This window comes from Delphinus delphis, chromosome 11 (genome assembly GCF_949987515.2).
Source record: "Delphinus delphis chromosome 11, mDelDel1.2, whole genome shotgun sequence".
Taxonomy (NCBI): Eukaryota; Metazoa; Chordata; class Mammalia; order Artiodactyla; family Delphinidae; genus Delphinus; species Delphinus delphis.
Window position 1 is genome coordinate 83,940,200 of NC_082693.1, and position 26,519 is coordinate 83,966,718.

The window sequence follows — 26,519 nt, forward strand, 5'->3', positions numbered from 1 at the left end:
TCTACCCAATATTCACGTATTCATTCGACAAGCCATTCTATCAGTTTCTAACCTTGGGGCCACAGAAGAGGTTGACCTCAGGATAGGAAGGCACAGAGGCAGTTAATTTGCTGAGGAATCCACTGTCCATGAAGATATGAGGCCCAGAGAGGTCATGAGGCTCAGTCTAATCTTGGGCAGCACATGTGGACCTCAGCTGCACTCCCAGCTGCTCTGTTTTCACACCTTCTCGCATCTCAGGTCTCTCTGGGGTCATACTGCTCCTTCTTGAAACACAGTTTTAGAAATTCCTTTCATCATGGTCTGTTGGTGAAATCTCTCAGTTTTCACTTAAAATATCTTTATTTCATCCCCATCCTTGAAAGATCATTTTGCTAGTGACACAAGGCTAATTTACTCTCAGCACATTAAAGATGTTATTTCAATGTCTCTGGCCTCCAGCATTGCTGCTGGAAACTCCACTGCCAGTCTGATTTTCATTCTTCTGTATGTCTTTTCTCTTCACTCTCTTACAACTGCATCCCCAGTATCTGGCACAAAATATTAATAGCTACCATTTACAGAGCACTTACTATGTTCCAGGGACAGTTCTATGTGCTTTACACCATTTCATCTTTATTTTTTATAATTTTAAATTATACAAAACAGGAAATTTTACTATTTTAAGCATCTTTGAGTATACAATTCAGTGTCATTAAGTACATTCACAATGTTGTGCAGTAATGATCACCACTAATCCCAGAAGTTTTTCATCATCTCAAACAGAAACTCTGTATCCATTAAGTGATAACTCCCCTTTAGCCCCTTGCCTCAGGTTCCCTGGCAACTTCTACTTTCTGTCTCTCTGAATTTGCCTTTTCTAGAGACCACATATAAATGGAATCATACACTATTTTTTACCTAGAATAATGTTTCCAAGGTCCATCCATGTTGTAGCAAATATCAAAACTTCATTCCTTTTTATAGCTGAATAATATTCTAGTGCATGGCTATACCACATTATGATTATCCAGTCATGTATTAATGACACTGTGCTGTTTCTACACTTTGGCTGTTGTGAATAGTGCTGCTACGAATACTGGCATACTCATATCTGTTTGAGTCTCTGTTTTGAGTTCTTTGGGGCCCATATCCCACAGTGGCTACAACATTTTATACTCCCACTAGCAATGCACCAGGGTTCCAATTTCCCCACATCCTTGCCCACACTTGCTATTTTTTTTTTTAATAATAGCCATCCTAATGAGTGTGAAGAAATATCTTATTGTGGTTTTAATTTGCATTTCCCTAGTGGCTAATGGTGTTGAACAACTTTCTATATGCTTATTGGCCATTTGTATGTATTCTTTGGAGAAATGTCCATTCAAGTCATTTGATCATTTTTTAATCCAATTATTTGTTTTTTTGTGTTGAGTTATAAGAGTACTTCCTATACTACTTCATATAACCAGCCGTAAAAAAGAATGAAATAATGCCATTAGCAGCAACATGAATGCAACTAGAGATTATCATACTAAGTGAAGTTAGAAAGAGAAAGACGAATACCGTGATATCACTTACATGTGGAATCTAAAATATGACACAAATGAACCTATCTATGAAACAGAAACAGAATCACAGGAATAGAGAATAGACTGGTGATTGCCAAGGGGGGTTGGGTTGGGAAGGGATGGAGTGGGAGGATGGGGTTAGCAGATGTAAGCTATTATATGTAGAACGGATAAATAACAAGGTCCTACTGTATAGCACAGAGAACTATATTCAATATCCTATGATAAACCATAATGTAAAAGAATATTCAAAGAAGGATGTATATATATGTATGACTGAGTCACTTTGCTGTGCAGCAGAAATGAACACAACATTGTAAATCAACTATACTTCAATTAAAAAAAAGAGTTCTTCATATATTCTGGATAATTAACCTCTTATCAGATATGATTGGCAAATATGTTCTCCCATTCTGTGGGTTGTCTTTTCACTCTCTTGATAGTGTCCTCTGATGTACAAATGTGTTTAATTTTGGTGAAGTCCAATTTATTCTCTCTTTTGCTGCCTGTGTTTTGGTGTCAAATTTAAGAAATCACTGCCAAATCTATGGCAATGGTTGAAGATTTTTCCATGTGAAGAATTTTCCCTATGTTTTCTGCTAAGACTTTTATAGTTTTAGCTCTTACATTTAGGTCTTTGATCCACTCTGAGTTAATTTTATATATTGTGTAAGGTCCAATTTCATTCTTTTGCATCTGAATATCCAGTTCTCTCAGCAAAATTTATTGAAAAGACTGTCCTTTCTCCATTGAATGATCTTAGCACCCTTGTCAAAATCAATTGACCATATGTGTGAGGGTTTATTTTTGGGCTTTCAGTTCTATTCCTCTGGTCTATTTGTTAATCCTTATGACAGTACCACACTGTTTAGATTACTGTAGCTTTGTAGCAAGTTTTGACATCAGGAAGTGTGAGCCTTCCAAATTTGTACTTCTTTTCCAAGATTGTTTTGGCTATTTGGGGTCCCTTGACATTCCATATGAATTTAAGATGAATGTCTGTTGTTTTTTTTTTGGCCATGCCACATGGCCTGTGGGATCTTAGTTCCTTGACCAGAGATCAAACTCGGGCCCCTGAAGTGAAAGTGCTGGGTCCTAACTACTAGACTGCCAGGGAACTCCCAGGATGAATTTTTCTATTTTTAAAAAGTTGGGATTTTGATAGGGATTGCATTGAATTTGCAGGTCACTTTAGGTAGTAATATTATCTTACCAGTAATGCCAAGTCTTCCAATCTGTGAACACAAGATGTCTTTGCATTTATTTAGGTCATTAATTTCCTTCAGCATTGTTTAATAGTTTTCAACATACAAATCCTTCACTTCCTTGGTTAAATTCATTCATAAGTATTTTATTCTTTTTTTAATGCTATTATAAATAGAATTATTTTCTTAATTTCCCTTCCAGAGTGTTCATTGCTAGTGTATAGAAATACAACTGAGTTTTGCATGTTGATTTTGTACCCTACAGCTTTGCTGAATTTGTTTATTAGCGCTAACTCGTTTAACCTTGATCTCAAATCTGTGGATACTGTCAATGCCCAGGCACTGGCATCCGCAGGCAGACTCCTGAACCAGTAACATGTGAGAAAAAGGCAGGAGGCTCTTTCTCTTTCTGCCAGTAGAAGAAACTGCAAGTCCGAGTCCCTGGCACAGAAGCAGCAGCAGCATAAGCTACAGCATCTCATTCTCAGTGGTGGAGGTAGAGGCAGGTGGTAGCAGGGATCAGATCAGTTCTGCAAGGTTCTCTGAGACACTGTTCTAAGAAGCATACCTTTGGATCTGGTTCCCTAACACTCCCGATGATCCTGTGAACCACCCAATTTTAACCCCTTTACTGATCAAACAACCAGAGTCAGCTTCTGTTGTTTGCAAATAAGAATCCTACTGATATACTATCCATGGTGGCACATGCCCCCATTCTCTTATCCAACATCTTCTCTATAATGTTTAACGCTTTCTGACCCATCTGTTCCTTAACTGGTTCTGACGCTGGAATGGAAACTCCATGAGGACAGAGTCTTTCACTTTGCTCACTAATTATGATTAAAACAATGCCTGCTGTGTATTTATTTCACTTAATACAATCTGTTGAATGAATGAAACATCTAACACTTGTTAACTCATTTAACCCTAACAACAACACAGGTCTGTTAAAAGCGAAAACCTGTGATGTTTATTCACAGCTCTATATGTGTGATTCCACTTCTGAAACATAACCCTTTCCAGCTCTGTGCTCTATGCTTCTAGGCAGAGCAACATGCTAGAGATCAGCAGGGTCTCCAGTGGGCCCTCCTCCAGGGACGCAGAATGTGCTTGTTATCATTTCTGTAGGACCCTGATTTGCCAGCTATCGTCTGGAACAATTAATATTCGCTTTTCCAAAGTAAGTGGACATTCCTCTCTTTTTCTTTCAGACTTTCATATTGGATATTAGAAAAGCCAAACTTAAATGTCTGCAGAAACACTTAGTTGAATACAAAAGGTGTCCCCAGACCATCTCAGCCACAGCAGGATTAATCCACTTCTGAAATCATACAGGAAATAGAGAATGAGCTCTCTACCTGGCATGCTGAGATGAAGACACTCTACTTTCCAAATTACTCACTCATAAAAGGTCTGAAATTCCCTCCTGTCCAAATCTAGCTCACTTACACCTGCTGAGAAAATGATGCTCTTTTCTAGAACACAAGTTTCAGGACCTGCCCTACATCTACCTACCTCTTACAGCCCTCAGCTCACCCAGCCGCCTCCAGTTCATTCTTTCAAATATCCATTTTAACACTTGTGTGGAACGGATGCGTGCAAGGGTTACTGACCTGTTTATGACCAACTCCTGTATCTTTCTCCATGTGAAACCACCACAGCTTGTATGAGAGCCTTGAATGGCACGTAATTTTAGAATATGTGTTTAATACACGATCGCTGATTTGACTGTGATCTGAAATGTGCAGCCAGTTGAAAGCATACTTTCCAGAAAACAACGTATTTTTTTTCCACAAATACTAAGAAGTGTTTCCTAGCAATGCAACCTGGAAAGACTCTAGCAGAAAAGGAAAGCAAGCACTGGAGGGGTGGAGTGAGTACACAGCTCATTGTGAGGTCCAGATGAAAGCCCAGCAATGGAGGCTGACTCCAAATCGGGGCAGAGAAAATTCCATCTAGTGTGGGGCTGGGTGCAGGGAAACAAGGCTGGCGGGGGCAGTGGTACAGATGTGGGAGCTTCAGGAGCAAAGCAAGGTCATTCCGGGAACAACAGCTAAACACAGCAATAGGAAAGTGGGGTTAGAGGCTCACCTGGGTCTCCCCAGCACCTGCAGGGCACTCGGCTCATTCACTCATTTATTCAACAAATACTAAGCTGATATTCAACAGATAACAAGCGTCTACCATGCACCACGCATCCTGCCCGGAGCTGAGGATCTAACCAAAGTAAAACAGACAGCCTGGCCCCTACGCTTAGGGAGCTTACATTTAGCACACAGCAGTAACTGAATCAGTATTTGATGAATTAATCAACTGAGAAAATGGCTGAGTCAACACTTCTCTTTTTTCTAGTATGGTTATCTTCATGTGCCACACTACAAGGTAAAAAATGATGATCTCAAAGAAGCTGTCAAGAAGTTGGTCAAGATACTTGAAATTTAGTAAGAAGACTTCTGAAGATTTTATATATATGAAGACTACATATATAAAGACTTTATATCCACTCTTACTAACAATAACCCTTGTGCATGATGTTTCTTGACATTATTTAAAGATAGTATGAAATCATCATGATTAGACATGAGAAAATAATGTTCACTTGTCTCATTTATTTTTAAATTTGATGGGATATGTATTGATAACATATTTATAATGTATAAATACATTAGAACATAGTTTATAACACTAACAAATGGAGTAGTACATATACATACATAAATGTAAGTAGATTGGAGATAGGCACTCAACCTTTTTTTCATTACTAGGAGTTTGCAGTTAAAATTTGGACACCATTGTTTTAGATCCTTGAGCACAGACTCGCTGGTGAGTAACTCTAAATCGATTTACTTAGGAGAGCTCCAATCCTGCATGTCCCATCCAACCAGGTTTCTCTAGTTCTGAGGCAAGTGGGGCTGAGATCTGGAAGAAGGGAGGGAGCAAGTTGCATTCTAGGATCTTGCACTAGAATACTAGAACAATAAGTGAAAAGGGGGCTTGGAGAACTGGACGAGAGACAGGCTGGAGAGAAAGGGATGAGTGATGAGGCCAAGAAGGTAGTGGGACCCTGATGGTGCAGGGTCTTAGAGCCATAATAAAGACTCTGGATTTTATTGGGAGTTAAATCAAAACACACTGTCGGTTTGTGAGCAGGAGAATGATATAATCTGTTCATATTTTTGGAAACATTACGAAGTCCTTCAATCCAGCTTTGACATGGAGTATATTTTTACCACCAACTGTCTGATTTGTCTGTCTCAAATGACCCTAAACTGGGAAAGGAAAGCAAAGGCATGTAGATTTATCTGGCCTAAACGACAATATCTATCACATTAAACACATAATTATTTCTGTGACGTGATTTATCCATACATCAGGTTATTGAGATTTATCCTTGATGGTATGTGTAGCTTTAACTCATTCCTTTAAACTATTTGCAATTCCTTTAAACTCCAATGGTCCAATACTATACCATTATATAAATATGTCACAATGTATTTATCCATTCTCCTGTTAATGGTCAGGTATGTCTTTTCGGTTTGTCATTATCAAAAATCAGTGCAACAGAAAACATTCTTTTATACGTATCCTGGAGTACACATAGTCCCTAAATTCACACCTGGTGGGAAATTGTTGGGACAAAGGTGTTTGCATTCTATAATTGCGTTAGATGGTGAAAATGCTCTCCAAAGTGATTCCACAGCAGTGTGTACAAGACGTCTCATTTCTCTGCACTTTTGCCAACAGTTGTTATCGTAAGATGTTTTAAAGTTATGTCCACTGATGGATATAAGTAAGCCTAAACATCAATTAGCACATTTATTAGATATTCAGCTTTGCTCTTTGTGAATTGTCAATTCCTACCCTTTGTTCCTCTTTCTACCACGTTACTTATCTTTTTCTTACCAACTGGTATGAATTCTCTGTAAATTCAAGATACCAACCCCTTGTTAATATTTACTTTACATATGTTTATTGTTAACTCGTCTTTTCACTTTTGTTATAAATCTCAGTCAACAAAATGTTCTAATTTTAATGTAGTAAAATTTATCAACATACTTTTAAAGTTTGTGATTTACATTCCTTGCTGAAAAAAACTTTCCTAGACATTTAATGTCACAAAAATATTTTTTATTCTTTTCTAAAAGTTATTCCTTTTACACGTAGGGCTTAAAATCACCCAAAATTTACTTTTCTGCATGCTATAAAGTAGGCATACATTTTCCCTTCTTTTCCGTAGGGATTGCCAGTTGTTTCAGGCACCATTCATTAAAGAATTCTTCCTTTCCCCATCAGTATCTAATGTACCTTCTGTATACAATGAGACTTATATAAGATTTATATAAGAATTTATATAAGAACCGGTCAGAATGGCAATCATCAAAAAATCTACAAACAAAAAATGCTAGAGAGGGTGTGGAGAAAAGGGAACCTTCTTGCACTGTTGGTGGGAATGTAAATTGATACAGCCACTATGGAGAACAGTATGGAGGTTCCTTAATAAACTAAAAATAGAACTACCATACTACCCACCAATCCCACTACTGGGCATATACCCTGAGAAAAACATAATTCAAAAAGAGTCACGTACCACAATGTTCACTGCAGCTCTATTTACAACAGCCAGCACATGGAAGCAACCTAAGTGTCCATCAACAGATGAATGGATAAAGAAGATGTGGCATATATATACAACGGAATGTTACTCAGCCATTAAAAAGAAATGAAATTGAGTTATTTATAGTGAGGTGGATGGACCTAGAGTCTGTCATACAGAGTGAAGTAAGTCAGAAAGGGAAAAACAAATACCATATGCTAACACAAATATATGGAATCTAAAAAAAAAAAAATGGTTCTGAAGAACCTAGGGGCAGGACAGGAATAAAGACACAGATGTAGAGGATGGATTTAAGGACACAGGGAGGGGGAAGGGTAAGCTGCAACAAAGTGAGAGAGCGGCATGGACATATATACACTACCAAATGTAAAACAGCTAGTGGGAAGCAGCTGCATAGCACAGGGAGATCAGCTCGGTGCTTTGTGACCACCTAGAGGGGTGGGATAGGGAGGGTGGGAAGGAGGGAGATGCAAGAGGGAGGGGACATGGGGATATAAGTATACGTATAGCTGATTCACTTTGTTATACAGCAGAAACTAACACAACAATGTAAAGCAATTATACTCCAATAAAAATGTTAAAAAGAAGAATTTATATAAGAATATATAAGAATTATATATTCTATTCTGCTCCGTTGGCCTAAACTTGAGCCAATAGCTCATTGTCTTATTATTATATCTTTATGAAGGTCTTGGTAGCTAATACTACAAGTTCCCATATTTTGTTCTTCATAACTCTTATTTATACTTAGTCTTTGATCTTCCAGACAACTTGTAGGATCTGCTCTTTAACTTCACGAAAAACACTGTGATTATCTCTCATTCCTTAGCATAGTGTCTCTTCCTTTATTCAGGTCCTTCTTTATGTCATTCAGTAACATTCTGTACTTTTCTCCATATGTGTTTTACAAATATTTTGTTAGATTTATTCCAAGCTGACTTTAGTTTTGGTTTTAATAATTCATGTTTTAAGAATTTGGAGATAATTTGCAAGGCATATAATCAATATTGTCCTTTTTTTCCCAATTCTTGTAACTTTTTAAAACATATATTTCATTGCTTTGTCCCCCCAGGACATTGCTGAATAGACACAATTATAGCAGACATTCTGGTTTCCCTTACTTTAATAGAAATGCATCCAAAGGCCTGCTATTAAGTCTGATTATTCTTCCTGTAGGCTTTTTATGGATTATTTTTCAGGTTAAGGAAGTTCCTTAATATTCCCAGTTTTCTAAATGTTCCTTTTTTCCCATAAATTAATGCTGAAGTGTCATTGGGATGGCCATACGACTTTACTCCCTTAATCTGTTAATGTATATTTCATGAATTGATTTTTTTGATGTTAAACTGTTTTTGCATCTCTAGAATAAACGCTACTTGGTTATGATTTATTTTATTGTCTACACTGCTGAATTTCAGTTTGCTCATAGTTAATTTAATATTTTTCATAAATGAGGTTGATCCATAGTCTGTCCCATTTTATTTTCAAAGCTTTACTAACTTCAAACAATGACTGAGGTGACGTTTCCTCTTTCTCTATATAAGGATTATCTGACATTTAGAGTTTTAATAAAGCTCAGTTACAGTACCCTCTGGGCATGCTTTCTTTGAGGGAATGAAAACTTCTGAATATTGATTTAACAGTGTTTTCAACTTGTTCACGTAAGTCATTTATAGCATTGATTCTTGATCTTCTCAGTCTCCAATGCATTTGTAGGTACATTTCCCTGTTCATTCATAAAAATGAAAATGAAAACTGTTTCTCCTTTTTTTCCCCTTTATCAGTCTTGCTAGGCTTGTCTATTTTATTCACTCCTTCCAATAACAAAGCTTTTAGCTTTGTTGATTTTCTCTAATTGTATTTTTGTTTTCTATTTTGGTGATTTCTTGTCCTACTTTAATTCCTTCTTTTCGCTTCCTTTGAATTTTTTTTTAATAATATGCCCTTAATTTGAATGCCTAGTTCTTTAATTTTCGACTTTTATTTTTCTCTAATATGAGATTTAGGCATAAATCCACCTCCAGGAACCACATTAAGTGCATCCCACATTTCTTCTTATTATTATTATATCGTTTAATTCTGAAAACTTTTTCCTTTTCATCATTATTTCTTCTTTGACCCATTAGTCATGTTGAAGCAATGTTTTGGCAGCCATACTCTGGGTAGTATTTTTACTATTGATTTCTGTGGCAGACATTGTTGGTCAACTATCCCAATATCCATTCTATTTTCATTGTTTGTAACAAAACCCTGAGTTTGAGGTCACAATGTGCTCAGTTAATGGACATTTCCCAGCCTCTCCTGCAGCTAGATCTGACCATGAGCCTAAGTTCTGATCAATGAGCTGTTAACTACTAAGCATATCACACTTAACGTTCTCTGAACACAACTACTGACGATCAATCACTACCAAACATCTATTCCCAAAATCCCCACCACCTGCACCATCTTCCACCCCAGGTTTTTGGGCCAAAAACCCAAAGGTCCTTCTTGATTACACTTTTCTCCATACCCCACATCCAATCCATTACAGTGTCTTATCAGCTCCATTTCCAACTGCTATGAACCTAGTCCTAGCCACCATCTTCCCTCACTGGAATATTCTAATAACTTCCTCCTGGGACTCGAGGTCTCTTATTTCCCAAAAACTTCATCCTGCATAAGCAGCCAGTGAAACTCTTAAAGTGTAAATCAGATCGTTGCATCCCCTGCCGTAAAATAAACTGTCATGTGGCTTCTGCCTTGCAACCCGAACAGAAGACAAACTCCTTTCACTGGCCACAAGTCATCACACGAGGCCCTGTGTGACCTGGCCCCTGCTCACTGCTCCAACCGCTTCAAGCTCCACTCTCATTCTGTCGGCTCTTAGATGTGCTAAGCGCAGCCCACCTCAGGATGCTCTTTCTGCTCGGAGCAGGGGCACTTCCTGCCAGCCAGAACTTTACCTGGGTGCCTCCCCGGCCACCTCACATCACCCTCAACCTATTACCCCAATTTACCCACTTGACAGCACTGCAGTTTTCATTACCGGCAATTACTTTCTTTATTTTGCTCATTTACCATTATTTATGTTCCTCACTATATGATAGGCTCCTAGAAGGCAAAGATTTTTTTCTTTACGGTTGCTTTTAGAACAGCTCACTGACCACCACTGGTGTCAGCAAATACAATATATCATGTATAATATTGGAACACACACACCATATAGTTATTTGAGGTATTATATATGGTAGTATATTGTATATGATGTCTAACGTGTTATATAAAATACGTTCTATACAATATACAATGTACCATGCATAATATACAATGTATAATATATACTACGTAATAAAGTATACAGTAGTCAATCTACTATAAACGATGACAACTAATAGGAAAGTCTTTTTTTTTTTTTTTTTTTTTTTTTTTGGCGGTACGTGGGCCTCTCACTGTTGTGGCCTCTCCCGTTGCAGAGCACAAGCTCTGGATGCGCAGGCCCAGCGGCTATGGCTCACGGGCCCAGCCACTCTGCGCTATGTGGGATCTTCCCAGACCGGGGCACGAACCCATGTCCCCTGCATCGGCAGGCGGACTCTCAACCACTGCGCCACCAGGGAAGCTCAGGAAAGTCTTTTAAAGACATACATCTTAAAATTTTTTAGTCCCACTTCTATAATTCCTCCAAAGTCACACAAACACACAGAGAAAGAGAAAGAAAAGGAGCAGAAAGGGGGAAACAAGAAAAGGGAAGGGATAAAACAATTTGAAAGAGGATCCAGCTGATGCCAAGCCCCTGAGTTCACAGAGGACTGCACTTGCTTCCCGGTCCACACCTTGAGGAAAGGAGGGGCAGGTGGTACCCAGGTGGCACCTGTCTGAGCCTGAGAGGCACTGTACGGCTGTGGCATAAGCTAATTAGCAACATACGGTTCTCACTGTCACCTGCTTCACTCTTTGCCAAGTGAGTGGACCTGTGGTCCCCTCTCATGAAGCCTTGACCTCTCAGGGCCTGTGTATGAATGGTGGAGTGGTAGCAATAAGGGTACTTCACTGGAGTCCATTTTCTCCACAACAAAGTCCATGCTGGGAGTCATGGAATCCGTTAATTGTGAGGATTCTTAAGAAATCAATTACTCCAAGTCCAAATGGAAAAATAACTAATGAAACAGCATCTTGTAGATGCCTTATTTAGCTATATTTCTGGGTTTTAGCGCTATAGAAAACCAGGTCACATTTTTCAACCAGGTCATGTTTTGCATCTTCCCACAGTTGGCCTTTTTCTTTCATCTTAACGTGTGATTTTCTACATCTCTTGATTTCTACTCTTGAATTCTATTTCCAGTCACCATATGATTCTTTTCAGCAAGCAGTAACTTGGAGCAATTTTGCCCACAAGTTCTGGAAAGTAGAGACTATGGAAGATAACACTAGAATCGCCCCCTCCCCATGGGCTTGGGACTTGCTGATTTCATCAGTGTCACTGAGCTCTCTGGTCCTCTCTAAAGGACATTGCCATTCTCTTCATGTAAATAGGAAGGAAATGAAGGCAATTAGAGCCCTTAGGATGTAAATTTCGGTGTTGGCCCGAAAGGTTCTTTTTTTCCCAATCCTGCTTTTGTAAACAAGCTCTGGTGGGACTAAACCTGGAAAGCTACCACAGCTCCATGACAACTGGACAGGCCAGCCATGGCGACCATCTCCATGTGCACATCACAGCCGTTTACAGACATGCATATGCACACTGCAGGATAAACATTCACTTCTGCTCTCCCCAAGAGCGGATCATTAGCAACCAGTGAGTACAAGGTGGGCTGGGGAAGAATTCTACTAACACGTCAGCCTTTTTCTTGATGAATTCAGTTGTTTCTTCTTATTGATTATGCTAAGATGAAATCATTGCCCTCTTTCCTGTATGCTGTACCACATATAAGCACTGCCTTTCTATACTTCCTCATCAGATTAGTGATACAGTTTTTTCTCAGTGTACATATCTGTGTGTAAAGGAGAAAGGGGTAGAATGATTCTCAAACAGGGATCCGAAGTTCTATGGGAAATGTCTTTTAGCATTCTCCTTATTTTGAAATCTAAAAAACAAATCTTTCACCAGTTATACATTTTTAAATGAAGGAACAAATCTTATGTATCAAGCAACTGAACCCCAAATGATGACACAATGGACACAGCCCTGCACAAGAGCACTCCACTTACTCACGTTTGCATGAGATATCCTTCTCTCCCACAGGGTTGCGCTTCTCACAATGGAAATACAGCAGAAGGATTTCTGAAAGATTTGAAACAAGGCATTTAGAATCACTCCAATAATTCTCACAAAGATATATTTCCATTCCTGAGTTGATCTGGGGGCAGATCAGAAGCTATTCTTTTTTATGGAATATTACTCAGCCATGAAAAAGAATGAAATTCTGCCATCTGCAGCAATGTGGATACACCTAGAGAATATTATGCTTAGTGAAATAAGTCAGACAGAGAAAGACAAATACTATACATTACTTATATGTAGAGTCTAAAAAATAATACAAATGAAAGTATATGTAAAACAGAAACAGACCCATAGATATAGAAAACTAGTCGTTACCGACCGAGAGAGGGAGGGGAGGGGGCAAATTAGGGGTATAGGATTAAGGGATACAAACTATTATGTATGAAATAGATAAGCAACAGGGATATAGCACAGGGAATTACAGCCATTATCTTGTAATAACTTTCAGTGGAGTATAATCTGTAAAGATATTGAATCCTTATGCTGTATACCTGAAATTAATAGTGTAAATCAATTATTCTTCAATAAAACAAATTCAAACAATGGCTGTTCAGTCACTGAGTGCCTGATATTGTTCATTATGCTGTCCAGGGTTCTAGGGGAACAATGGTGAGGCCAGACAGATACAATTCCTACCATCAAGAGTCCAGAGGAAGACTTGGGTAGTAACTGCAGAATTATACAAATAAATGTCAATTTTCAACTGTGACAAATGTTATGAATGAGAGAGATAAAGAATTTTAAGAACACTGTGATGTATTAGGATGAAATGGAATTAAACATTTACACCCTCTGCCATGTGGCTTTGAAGTACCTCCCACTTGAGTAAAGGAAATATGCTTCCTTGTCCCACTGATGCTGAGCCAGTCCCCATGACTTGCTTTGGCCAATGACATGTTCACAAGCTTGACATGAGCAGAGGTTTTAAATGTACACGCAGGGTTTGGCTTGGCCTCTTGCATTTCTGTTTTAGTAAGAAAAACAAACAAAAAATATTGCTCCAGGCAGCTACTGGTGGAGACAGCTATAGGAGGAGACAAATGCAATAGATTCAAACCTAACCCACAGCCTCAAGCCAATCCCAGCTGAGGCTAGCAGAGCCTTAGCCAACTCACAGATCTGCAAACATGAATAAAAACTGGATGCCGCTGATGAAAAGCTACTGATTTTGGAATTGTTATGCAAAATTATCACAGCAGAAACCTGACTGAAACAAATATACAATAGATACAGTAGGTTCATTCGGGGAGGTCAGGAAAGGCACCCTTGAGGATATGACAATGGTAGGGAGCCTTGGAATTTTACTTAAAATACCAAACCTTAAAAAGACCGTATCAGGATTTATTTTCATATTTCTACTTTTTTTTTTTTTTTTTTTTTGCGGTACGCGGGCCTCTCACCGTTGTGGCCTCTCCTGTTGCGGAGCACAGGCTCCAGACGTGCAGGCTCAGCAGCCATGGCTCATGGGCCAAGCTGCTCTGCGGCATGTGGGATCTTCCCGGACCGGGGCACGAACCGGTGTTCCCTGCATCGGCAGGCGGACTCTCAACCACTGCGCCACCAGGGAAGCCCCATATTTCTACTTTTCAATTTGATGCTTTTTGTTTGTTTGGTTAGTCACAGTCCTCAAGGTCCTTGACTTTTTGTTGGTCAACATTTGCTAATACAGTGCCTCAGCCTTTTATTGGCCTAGATAGCCTGGTGTCAAGAAGGAGGGACCCCAAGAGAGCTATGACCAGGTCATAAGCATATATCTACATACTGAAGAAACCAATGGTGAGTCCACCACTTCCTCTCCTCAAGGTGATTAGAGTCCAAAGGAGGAGATAGTCAACAGAGAATCACACAAATAAAGGCAAATTTGCAATGATACTAAATGTTATAAAGGAGAGATACATGGGATCCAGGCATCTGGGGGGCCAAGGAGTGTGGATTACAGAGACTTGGACAAAACTGGAAGAAGAGACAATGGCATCTCTGAGATCCAAGTACCAAGACTGAAGGAATATGACAAGAGAAGTAGAAGGATGTTCCAGGTGGAAGAAGAAAGGTAAAATGACAGGAGGAAACCACTGGGGGGAGGGGCCTAAAAAGCTTTCATAGCACTGAAATTGAGTGGTACTGTAAACATACCACACTGGCAAGTACAGCTGCGCACATGTGAGCCACACATTTCCCGTGAGGTCAGGAAATGTGTCTTTTACACAATAAAGGAAGAATCTAATTTTACAAAGTAAAGGAAGAATCAGGGATTGGAGCTATCTGATCCCTGACATCAACTTTGTACCGGGGTACGAGGTAAGCCTCCAATCAGTGTGTTTAAAGAATACAGGTGGATTCTCCCATGATCCTAAAAGGAGTCACAGAGTATAAGAACTGAAAAGGATCCTAAATCACTAACATTCTCACTGAACAGATGAGGAAAACGCTCAAGACCGCGCAAACATGCAGTGACAAGCCAGCGATCACATTTCCCAGTCTGGACTCCCAGGTCCACTCCATAATCCTATATTCAGGTATGAGCCCACGTGGTCTTCCAAGTCCAACTCTCAGGTTTGATTGAGAAAGCAACCCCATGTCTTCAGGGAGGAAAAGGAATCTCATTCACAAAGCAAGAATCATCAGATGGAGAGTCAGGCCCAGTTCCGTCACATGCATCTCAGTCCTCCCCCACATTGTTTCACACATCTGCTTTTGTTCTGCGTAGGTAACCCTTGCCCAGGGTGGTCAGCACCAAGCACTGAATGCTCTCCCAAACCACACTGCTCTGACGTGTTTCTCAAATCAATGGAGATCTCTCAGCACCCCTGCTCAGAGCTCTGCAGGTTGTAGATGGAACAACCGAGTGCTATCATTCACAGAGTGTACAATGCAAACAATGCCCCCTGAGGTTGTTCAGTGCACCACCTGAACATAGGTACACAGCGGTCCTGAGATGTCTGCTCTCCAAACAATAAGCCATCACGATAGCCAACAGTCTGAGGAAATCTTGTGCATTCTGTTTCATTCTAATAGTAGACTCTTTCCAAAGGGTAAAGGCAGCTGCAAGAAGAAAGAAGAATCAGGGATGGGGTTATCTGATACCTTAGAAAAGCTCCATCTTGAACTTTTAAGCAAGCCTAGAATGCAGGTAGAACTTTTTGGTAAACAAAAAAGCTATTGTAATCAACAAGCAAAAAAAAAAAAAAAAAGGCTTGAAAGAATAAAGTAACTGGGATATTCATTGCCAGTCATTAACCTGATTTTCTAATGAATATGGCATTAGGCATTCATTAACAATCATTTGTGTTTATGTTGAAGAGTGGATGTATAATGAAGGTTGGTAAATGAAAGCAAAATTAAACCAGGGAATTTTGGACACTTATAAAGCAATTAACTTGTTTGGCAGTAATTACACATTGAAAGCTAAATCAAGTGCATTTAGAAAGCCACAAGAGTCGCCACATAAACCAGAGGTGCTTTGCTCTAAAATAATAGAAGAACCTCTCTTTCTTTCAAAATGAAAGAGAAAGGCAAAAGTATGGTGTAAATGATAAATAAGGCCCAGGTCTAATGAAAAGAAATACGGTTCCAGCCCATATGTTAGAGAAGAGGCAAGTTACTGAAAAAATAGGACAGCTTAGCTAATTAAAAAAAGAAAGAATGAAAAAAAAAACCCTTTTGTAACCACAATGGTGTGAAAACAGGTGGCCTGTGGCAGAGAGTTCAAGTTTTTGTTCTGTCTGTGCACGTGGGCATGCACACACATGCACAGGCACACAGACTCTACATTCTTGAACTACCTATTAGATGTGTGAAGCGTAAAAACTGAATCCTCAATCAGGTCCTTGGCCAGCCCCTGCATCTCAGTATGTAGTTACCAGGTCTCTGTCACTCGCAATTCTGTAACTTGAGTTTCCAAAACAGTGCTTGACTATAGCTTTTTTATTCGAGTTAGCACATGGCATGAATGGTCAGCCATTAAATGCATTTAGGGGCTACTTTTAAAAAGGAGGAGAGAAGGGAAAATAAAGGTGATCCCCAGGGAAAAACCATCCTGGAACAGGTTAGAGAGCAGAAAGGAGACACAAAATTCCATGTGGTCCCAGCATTCATAAACAGAAACTTTGCTCCAAAAATACATTCACAATTCAAAACAAGAGTTGCATATTATCAGAATTTTCGATCCTACAATAGTCATACAAGAAATATTACAGAGGTGCTGGTTGGGTGTACTTATTTATTTTTTTGCTTTCCTCGGGTTGTAATAGGATGGTTGTACTGGAGTCTTCAGATGCACCCGAAGGTCTGAGCAGGGGACAAAGTTTTCCTAACGGGGGTGTTGAGCATCCTCCTCAAAAAGAGCTGAAGGGCTTCCCTGGTGGCGCAGTGGTTGAGAGGCCGCCTGCCAATGCAGGGGACACGGGTTCGTGCCCCGGTCCAGGAAGATCCCGCATGCTGCGGAGCAGCTGGGCCCGTGAGCCATGGCTGCTGCATCTGCGCGTCCGGAGCCTGTGCTCCGCAACCGGAGAGGCCACAGCAGTGAGAGGCCCGCGTACCGCAAAAAAAAAAAAAAAAAGCTGAAGATTCATGAGCCCTCCCCATCTGACAAATACTTTGCAAATAGGGGTTATAGGCGCTTGAGGGTTGGTAACCAAAAGAACGGTTCCCAGGGGGATCCTTAACGGGCAGATGGCTTTGTGGAAACATTTGCAATGTGCTTGGGTATCCACTATGGTAAAAACAAATACTTGTTTTGCCTCCGGATTGGAACAGAAAACGGAAACCAGGAGATAGCTTCTGAAATCCCTACATAGGTCATTTAACTCCTACCAAATTTAAAAAAAAATGTGTCTGACATGACGGGGTGTGTGCATTTCTTTCAAGACATGTGGCCTCACTTTAAAAAGATAAACATTTTATTTCCAGGCAGAGGATCAAGACATTAAACTGAAAAACTCATTTCTCACTTGTTTACAACCATTTGAAACATTTAGACCATCTACCTAGTTCTAACCTAATATGGAGTGTTTCATTTGAGATTTTCTTGGTCAGAAAATTACTTCCTGATTTTGACCAAGACTTCATCAATATTTCATTCTCTTTGCAACAGTCCCAATACCATTTCCTAAGTCTTCATAAAGAAATATATCAGGAAATTCAGGGAATACACTATTCTTGAGGCACCTACTATTAATCCAGTGCTTCGTACATTTTATAGTGCATTCGAATCACCTAAGAAACTAGTTAAAATGCAGATCCTGATTCAGAAGGTCCATAGTGGGCCTGAGATTCTGCTTTTACATCAATATAACAAGCTCCCAGGCAACACTGATTTCCATACAGCAAGGTAGTTATGTAGTGATCACTGTAGCAGGTAGCTGGTTTTAAAAGGTTGTAAGATCAGGACTAGAGGTAACTGAAGCCTTGGAAATAGATCAGTTCTTCTCCAAGAAGAAACCTGGAAAGTGTGATGGACCAGAAATTAAGCGCTAAAAGAATGAATACCCATTACAAATGAAAGACACAAGTTAAGTGGTTTAGTCACCACTCCTCCTTAATACACAGCTCCCAGCTGCCATAGCTTTTTGGTCCACTTCTCCAGTTGTTGACTTCCAGACAATTCAGTTTACCAAATAATTATTGATATGCCATGCGCTATGTGAGGTACTGAGGATGTAAAAATAAATGAGTCGTAATCTCCATGGTGCTCCCCCAACAGGGTTACCACACGGCAGGATAAGAGCTATGGTAAAAGGATGCATAGGGTACCGGGGGAGCTCCTGACCCAGAGCTAAAGAGAAGAATGTTTAAACAAGTTAAAAGTTATCAGGAAACACTTCTTGGAAGAGATGTCAGCTGAGCTGAATACTGAAGCAGGAGCAAAAAATTATCTACCTGAAGAAGAGGAAGTAAGAATGTCCTTAGCAGAGGATCAGCATGGAAAAATGTCTACACCAGGAGAGCATTCTGACCCCAAATAAAATAGCAGGTGTGTCCCTACAATAACTCCCTGAATATGAAACTGAGCAGAACCTTATGGGGCCCTCCTGGATACAAAAGCCTTTCTGTGTCCCCCCGTTTCTCGTCTGTAGGAAAAAGATTTCAGCTTCCTAGACCTTCCCTGAGTTCCAAAGGGCAGATTCAAAAAGTTACTAATTAGAGGAGTGAGGGAATGCATAAACAAAGAAAAGCCGTCAAGAAACAGTAGTGCAGCCGAGGGGCAGGGTCCTGGTTCCTCCTCAAGGGATTTACATAACAATCCGATACACATCTCTGAGCCCTCTACAGGAACTAAGGCCCCCACCCAGGTGGAGGATGGGAACTAACACGTGAAACTCAGACTGGGTGGAACCAGAAGGCTGAGGATTGAGATCCCTGGAACACCACCCTGTTACCTCCCCACCAAGCAATCAGAGGAAGGTCATATATCCTGCAGACCTCCCCACAGATTTTGCCCATAAAAACTTCCCTGAAAACCATCGGAGAGTTCAGGTCTTTTGAGCGTGAGCTACCCCATTCTCCTTGCTTGGCCCTGCAATAAACCTTTCTCCACTGCAAAATCTTGACCTTTGGGTTTGTTGGGCCTCACTGTGTGTCAGGCACACAAACTTGGGTTCGACAACAATTGCTCCACCAAAGGACTACAGAGAGGTGAGACTATTTTTATCTTGATTTTGTAGATGAGAAATCTGAAGCCCAGGGAATTTAGTGACAGCTCAAGGCAAAATCACTAAGGAAGCGGTGGAGCTGAGATTCCAACATGAACCTACCTAGTAGCCAAGCCTGTGTTAGTTCACTGTGTTCTGGGGTCTCTCGTATGAGTGTTTCAGTGGGACTGGGCTGTGGGGTATGAGGCAGCCAGTGATCTGGTGAGAGGTTGACATTACATTTTCCATAAGGATTCCAGCCTTGAATTTTCCTTCCCTCAATTAGCATTTTGCTCAATAAACAGAAAACATAATTCATCCCAATCGCATGGTAGTTTAAGATTTTAACTGCCTTGGGCTGACACTGGTTGGTAAAGAACTGCGGACCCTTAAAAAAATGAATGATTTCCCTCCTGACCACATGTTAATTTATTATCTTTTAAAAGGTCTAGATTTTGAAGAATAAGATCAGGCAGCAAAGGCTGAGACTGGACCAAGGAAACTGTTGACAAAGCCACAGCTAGCCCTATGGAGCCTTCCGGCAAAGTACAAAACAAAACAAAACAAAACCGCCCCCCTCTGGACAGACACAGCCCCAAGACAGTACTTGGTTTCACCAGCAAATGGGCCTGAATTTCAGCCTCCACTTATCCCCTTGGCCTGGAGCCCTTGTGTCGGGTACACCCTTCTAGCCCTTATATGGTGGCCCTGATGTGGGCGCCTTCAGCTGGGATACACAGTCTGTGGCCCAGGGCTGAACGTAAAAACTGGATTCCAGAAAGATAGTGAAGCAGACGCAAGAGCCGTAAGTGCAGTACACGCTACTCTTAGGAGTTTAACCGTGAATAGAAAACAAGAGATGAGACAGAAACCAGACAGGGTAACAGGGTCAAGTGTTGACTTTCCCCCCTAAATAATTAGAGAGACCTGGGAAAGCTTAGAAATAGAGGAAGGGGTGTGGAGGTGAGGAAGCAGGCTTAACACACAATAGTCAACTTTAAATTCAAAAGCATCAATTCCTTATTCTAATCCTCTCTTCAAGGAAAAAAAAATCATCTCAGGATTAAAAGATTCTTTGAATGTAAGAAGATGTAAACCTAATTCCTCCTAAAATAAACACTAAGACTCAAACTTGAATAAAATAACCTATTCTTTCCATATGTCATAATTATAAAATTGATTCCTCCTTTTCTAATGGTTAGCTGATTTCAAGAATAACAATGGGAAAATGGATTTCTAACCCACATATATATGTAATTATTGATTTTTATTAAAGTATAACTTACAGACAAGCTTCTTATTCAACAATTAATATGCATAATAATAAACTGCTCATAACCAAAAATTGTGTATTCTTCATCAACACCTGTTGTAACAGTTTCCTAACATATAGCACTAAAAATTCATCTGCTTCCAGTTCTCTTCCTCTGGTGACCGGAGAATCCAGGAGATGGACAACTTATACATTGTGTGGCCAAATATTAGTAGCCTCATTATAAATCTATGATCATAATCTTTATTTGAGTACAAATAAATATAGTAGACTCTTAAAAATATTAGCCTTAACAATAACTATCAGGAATAAGAAAAGTTAGGGTTTTAGTTAGTCATATGTTTCATCTTTTATTGTGGGTACCATTTCAGAAGGCTCATTGAATTTTTAGGAACCTGCCAGTCTAGTCAAAAGAAATCACAAATCCTTAACTAACATATGCTAACTTTTCTTTAAGGAACAAAAGAAGCATCTTTGTTTGTTCCTCACCAGCAAACACCAAGCCATCTAAAAGGAGTCCTTTCAGTGGCAATGTTAGCAGGGAAATTCAATTGTATTTAATTAAGTTCTTCCCCCCAAAACTGCACACAGAAGCACCAAAGAGGTTATCAGAGGTCAGATGCCTGTCATGACTTTCTGACCCTCCCAAAATGCAAAATAAAAGATAGTGGTATCCCTGCTGGTAAGATGGCCTTCCACATTTGTGTCTCTCCCTTTCTGCTTTAATTTAATAGCAATCAGCACAATATGTCTGCTTTTTTCTGAACAATAGGACAGGCAGAAGTTAGATTTACAGCGCTGAAGGGGAAGGTAGGAGACAAGAGAGGCTTACTATGGCTTTTAAGGTTCAATAAGAACATCACTTTGATACCCATAAAAAAAAAAGAAAACCTGAAAATCTACTTAACATGCATTGTTGTCAGAAGTGGACAGATGTGCACTGTTGAAATTTCGTATTGTAGAATTATCTTAAATTGTCAACTTTCTTATAGATCCTTTTTAAAAAGGATATTCAGATGAATAAGATTTCTTTCCTACCTAAAAAAAAATAGACACGATATCTGGTCATGCATCTAGGAGTGCCTTGACTTTGTAAAACATTAGGTATTTATGTAGTGATTCTTATTCTCCAAATTTCGTAATTTCCACAAGTCTACTAATAACCTTATAATGAGCAAATGTACTGACATGGTTAGAAGCACTAAATGTGTTTTATGAAACCAGACAAAACTTAATTGACCGAAATGTCATTTAGGGTCTTGAATGTCTAATTACAAATGAGCCCCAGACATGGAACTTACTTCCTGAGACATGTGATGTTTAGGAAATTGCATTCTTGAGTGACATTGTAAGGAGAATCTCAGAATCAGGGGCCCAGAAGACATCTTAAAGACGATGTAATCCAACATCCCAGTTGATGTTTGCATGTCCTCATAACACCCTCACCCCACTGTCATACAGTCTGTAGTTGGATAATTCCATGAAGACTTCAAACTCACTGTTTCCTGCAGCCACCCGTTTCCAGGGAGACAACACTTTCATAAGCAAAAATCGAAAACCTAAACTAAAAGGAGCCTTAATTTTGAGGTCAAGAGCCCCAAATTTTAGCCCTGGTTCTGAAACCAATTTAAGATCTTGAGTAACATTTAATCTCTCTGTGCTAGTGTAAAAAGGAAGGTAAAAATATTTGTGTGATCATCTTTGAGTCAAGATCTTCGTGTTCAAGTCTGTGTGCTGTAAATTTTCTTCCTGTAGGGCTGTTAGGTCAGGACAGAGAACTGGCTTCAACTTAAAGCTTCAACTTGGACACCAACTCAGATCCATTGGTAGTGGCTACCCGGACGTGACATTCAGGAGGACGCTGAAACCTTCCAGGTTTCATGGGAAAGAGCACGTGTCTCAGGGTGGATGGGGAACATGTGTCCATACTGACCACCATTGCTCTGAGTAGTGCCTAGGACAGAGCTAGAAGAAGGACACTTGGGACGGTAACTTTGTTCCAGCAAGAACAGCCGGGAGATTGGGGCAGGTGAGAACACAGGAGTTATTTCTGGAGTGATTCCAGTCTTGGGGATCAGAGAAACCTGACCTGTGTACTTTCAGATCAGCAAATCAGGTTAAAGGAGGAAGACTCTGTAAGTTTAGGTCCATTCACTCTCTTGAAAGTCAAGCAAGCACAAGGGTCAGGAGGAAGAAGCGTCAGCAGTTACTGAGCACATCACAACAGCTCTGGAGAGAGGTTGTATGGTCTCCATTCAGATTAGAAAACTGCCCGGAAGACTAAATGACAGTCCCAAGGACCTCAGCTACTAAACAAGGGGGACTTGAATTAAGATCTGTCCCCAGAATGCCTCCAAATATGGTCCAATAACTTTTACTATTCTTCTGATAGTAAAATAGTACTTTTTACTCCCTTCAGAACAGGAGTAAAGAAAAAAAGACTATGCTGCAGTGGTTTCCATCCTCTCCCATCCCTTCTAGCACCATGCACACCTGCAGATTCATTTGTCAGCTTTATCCATTGTATCAAGCTAACAGGCAACTATTTAATTTGCTCTATATATATCTAAAAAAAACCCATTAATCTTTTATTGTCATAACACCATTCTAATAGGGTTATATATTTAACCCTATTAACCTTTCTTAATATGCAGAAGTTTTCAAAGAAGTAATGATCAAGGAGGACTTCCTGTCAATTTTATGATGCAAAACTATAACAACCTACACTTTCCAGAACTCTCTATTTCCATTGGATATGGTATCATTGGGTATTATAAAATATAATTATTATCCAAAAGTAAAACCACTGAAAGAAAATTTGTAACATGGACAATTAGAGAGAGAGAGAGAGAGAGAGAGACTTAAAACTGATTACTTGAATTTCACACCTCATTACCACTCTAAATATGTCATAAGGAGCCCAGTACTGTTTCCCTGGTAACGGGCTGAGTGACGGATGCAGTGATCACTGGCAACTAACTCCAGTGCTCTGAGTTTGTAGACGTAATTAAGTAGACTCCACATACACACAGGTGCCACATCTGGACTGGTTACCAAGGCAACACAACACCATCTGATACCCTGGCATTAAGCATATGTTCTGGAACTCATCCTGCTAACTAACATTTTCACCGGGTCCAAAGTTTTAACCGTTGAATCAGCACAAGTGAAATGTCAGATTTTGGAATCAAAATGAGAATACGTTGAACAGTGGGTCCTTTCTTACTGAACAGCCTTTCAAATAAACACTAAGATTATTATACCTCCACTAAACAGCAATAACCAAACAGTATTATAATACAAACACGTTACGGTGTTCACTCCTTGAACGCTGGTCCACAAATCAGTTCATACAGCCTCTGCCACGTGATAAGCGTTTAGTACATGTCGCTCTTTGCTCTTTCATTTTTCAGACAGCTGCTGAATACTCTGCAAAATATCACGACAGTCTGTGACTCAGGCTTTACAGTAACATATGCTTTCGGAGTTTCATTTGGTTTTGAACAGAATTCCATGTGCTGAAAATCAGACTGCAAGATATTCATAATGAGGGACAGAACACAATAGTCACCTTACATGAAGAGCAATTATTTAACACGAATTCACGGATTGCTGGATGGTGTTTTCTTGTGGAGACAGGCACAGCTGCTACGCTGAGAAAGTGCCGAATTTTATTCATTTTTCCCTGTTTCCAAGAAGAGAAAACCCCTCTGCCTTCTTCTGCAAGTCTCTGCCTTCTGAGAGGGGTCCACATGATCTAGCAGTGATGACTGAGGCCCCTTTGCCTTTGTCTCAAAGTGTTTCTTAATGGCCTTTTTGCAACTGAGTGTGCGTGCACACATGTGGTGGGGTGTCATTTCAGTTGTTTGTCTTTATTATAATTAAAGTATATGTTATTCAACAGGGGTATGCACATTTATATAAAATAATACAGAAGTTGATATAGAAGAAAGGTAGAAAAAAAGAGTTTCGACTCCCGGAGCTTTTCAGTTGATCTGAAGAGCTGAAGCCCTCAGAATCTGACAGCATCCTCTGAACCAAAAGGTTTACTGCATTATAGAAGACAGGGAGGTGTTGGCGGCATGCAGCAATGGGCCCAGCTAAACATACTGGGGAAACAGGCACATTTTCTCGGGAGGCTGGAAACCCAGGGGTAGCCAGAGAATATTTCTGCAATGAAGTTTTAGGTTGGTTGTTTGCTTTCTAACAAGGCTCTGCAGGAATGATAAATTGGTAGGGAAAAGACATTCTCTTGAAACTGAAGAAAGCATTACAGCAGCCCACTCCCAAAAAAGAAGGGCATGTATTCATATCTGTGCCCTGTTTACTACTGTATGCAGGCAGCTGAAACAGAGTTTGCCTCAGAGAGAGCAAAGATATTTTGGCCCTTAAGTAACAACTTTACAAACACTCTATCTACCCTGTAGGAAAGAATCTACTGTTCCCTACTTTGCATGATTCTGACTTTGTTTTCTTTGAAATTGGTGACCTTGAGAACTGAATTAGAATTCTTCACCTCTGTTTTAGCCTTCCATATCCCAAGCATTGGTTTCAAAGCAAGCTACATCACTAATGAGTCAAATATTTGTTTTCACAGTAGTTACACAAAAGATATCACAACCAGTATGTGTAGGACAAAGGGCTGGTTTCTAATGTTGATGTTATTTTACTAAGAGAAGGGGCCTCTCTTTCCCCCACTCTCAAGCTTGGACTTTGATAATTGTATCTTTCCCCTAAGCCTTCATATGTTACTACAACAAAAGCTACCTGAATGTTCCAGATCAAGAACAGCTCTTTCCAATGTACAAAACACCCTCCTGAACATTTAGGAGAAAGTCAACATTGAACATAAGCCAGAAAGAGTAAATTTGCCTCCTGTAGGCTTCTCTCTTGTATCCCTGAAATATGACCAGTACCTGAGTACTTATAATGGGAAAGTCCCCTAACTTAACCGTGGCACAGTCCATGTGCTGCAAGCGACCCAAATCAGAGTAAACCTAATTATCTTGAAGCACTAACCGGTCTCTCTGTCTCTTATCTCCCTCTTATCCCTCTCCTCCAATCCATCTCCCAAATTGACCTGGATTGATCTTCCTAAAGAATAGTTAACCTTCATGTTATTTTCCCTGCTCAGAAATCACCCAAGGTTCTCCACACTCCTTTGTTTGGTATTTAAGACCTTCTGCCCCTTTATCCAAACCGTCTTTCCAGCCACGGCCACCACTCGCCCCTGGACACACTCAGCTCCCCTTACACAAACCTCAGGGTCCCACCATGCTTCACACTCTCCCAGCTGCATGGCAGCATCACACTCTGTCTTCCTCCTTGGTGCTCTCCTCTCCTTACCTGTATCTGGGTCTCAATTTTAATGCTCTAAGAGGGCATTAACATTGACGCACTTTGAGAAGGGAGACTGTCTTGCTTATTTTTGAATCTCCTCAGTAACTAAGAATGCCTTATCCTGGGTAGATGCTTACACAAGTTTTACTGGGTAGATAAATGGATGGATGCAGAAACAGGCGGGAGAAGAAACGGTTGGATTGATGGGTGAATGGGAAGATGAGGAATGAATACATAAGTGGATAAATGGATGCATGATTCAACGGTTGGATGAACGAACTAATGGTGTATCTTATTACATGAGATTCAAGTAGAAAAACAGTAATAATACAGTGAGTTGACAGTAAAAAATTTCTGGAAAAGAACATCAATTGAACTCCGAATCTAGTCTAATCCAACTCTGTTCACAAAGCCATTTTTTAAAGATAACTTTGGGACTCTGCCCTACAGCCAAGAGCTATTTAGAATAGCTGTTTATTTCTATAGCTATTATGGGAATTGTATTTAAATGAATCTCAACCCAGATCTATTTCTAAAGTACTACCTAATCAAATCCTCCTTTCACTGACTGGGAAAATATTTTGTTTTCTCAATACAATAATCTTCACCTCTGAAAAATTCAGGTTTCTGGATCCATCAACATC

The 26,519-nt window shown here is 39.9% G+C and overlaps 1 protein-coding gene across 1 annotated transcript in view; it reads right to left on the reverse strand.

Moving 5' to 3' along the window:
• The window catches only part of LOC132434000 (uncharacterized protein C12orf42-like), a 365,625-nt gene that overhangs the window by 218,997 nt on the left and 120,109 nt on the right, over positions 1–26,519 (reverse strand). Inside the window, 1 exon segment of the mRNA XM_069541209.1 lies at positions 12,565–12,633. Coding sequence (XP_069397310.1) covers positions 12,565–12,633 — 69 coding nt within the window.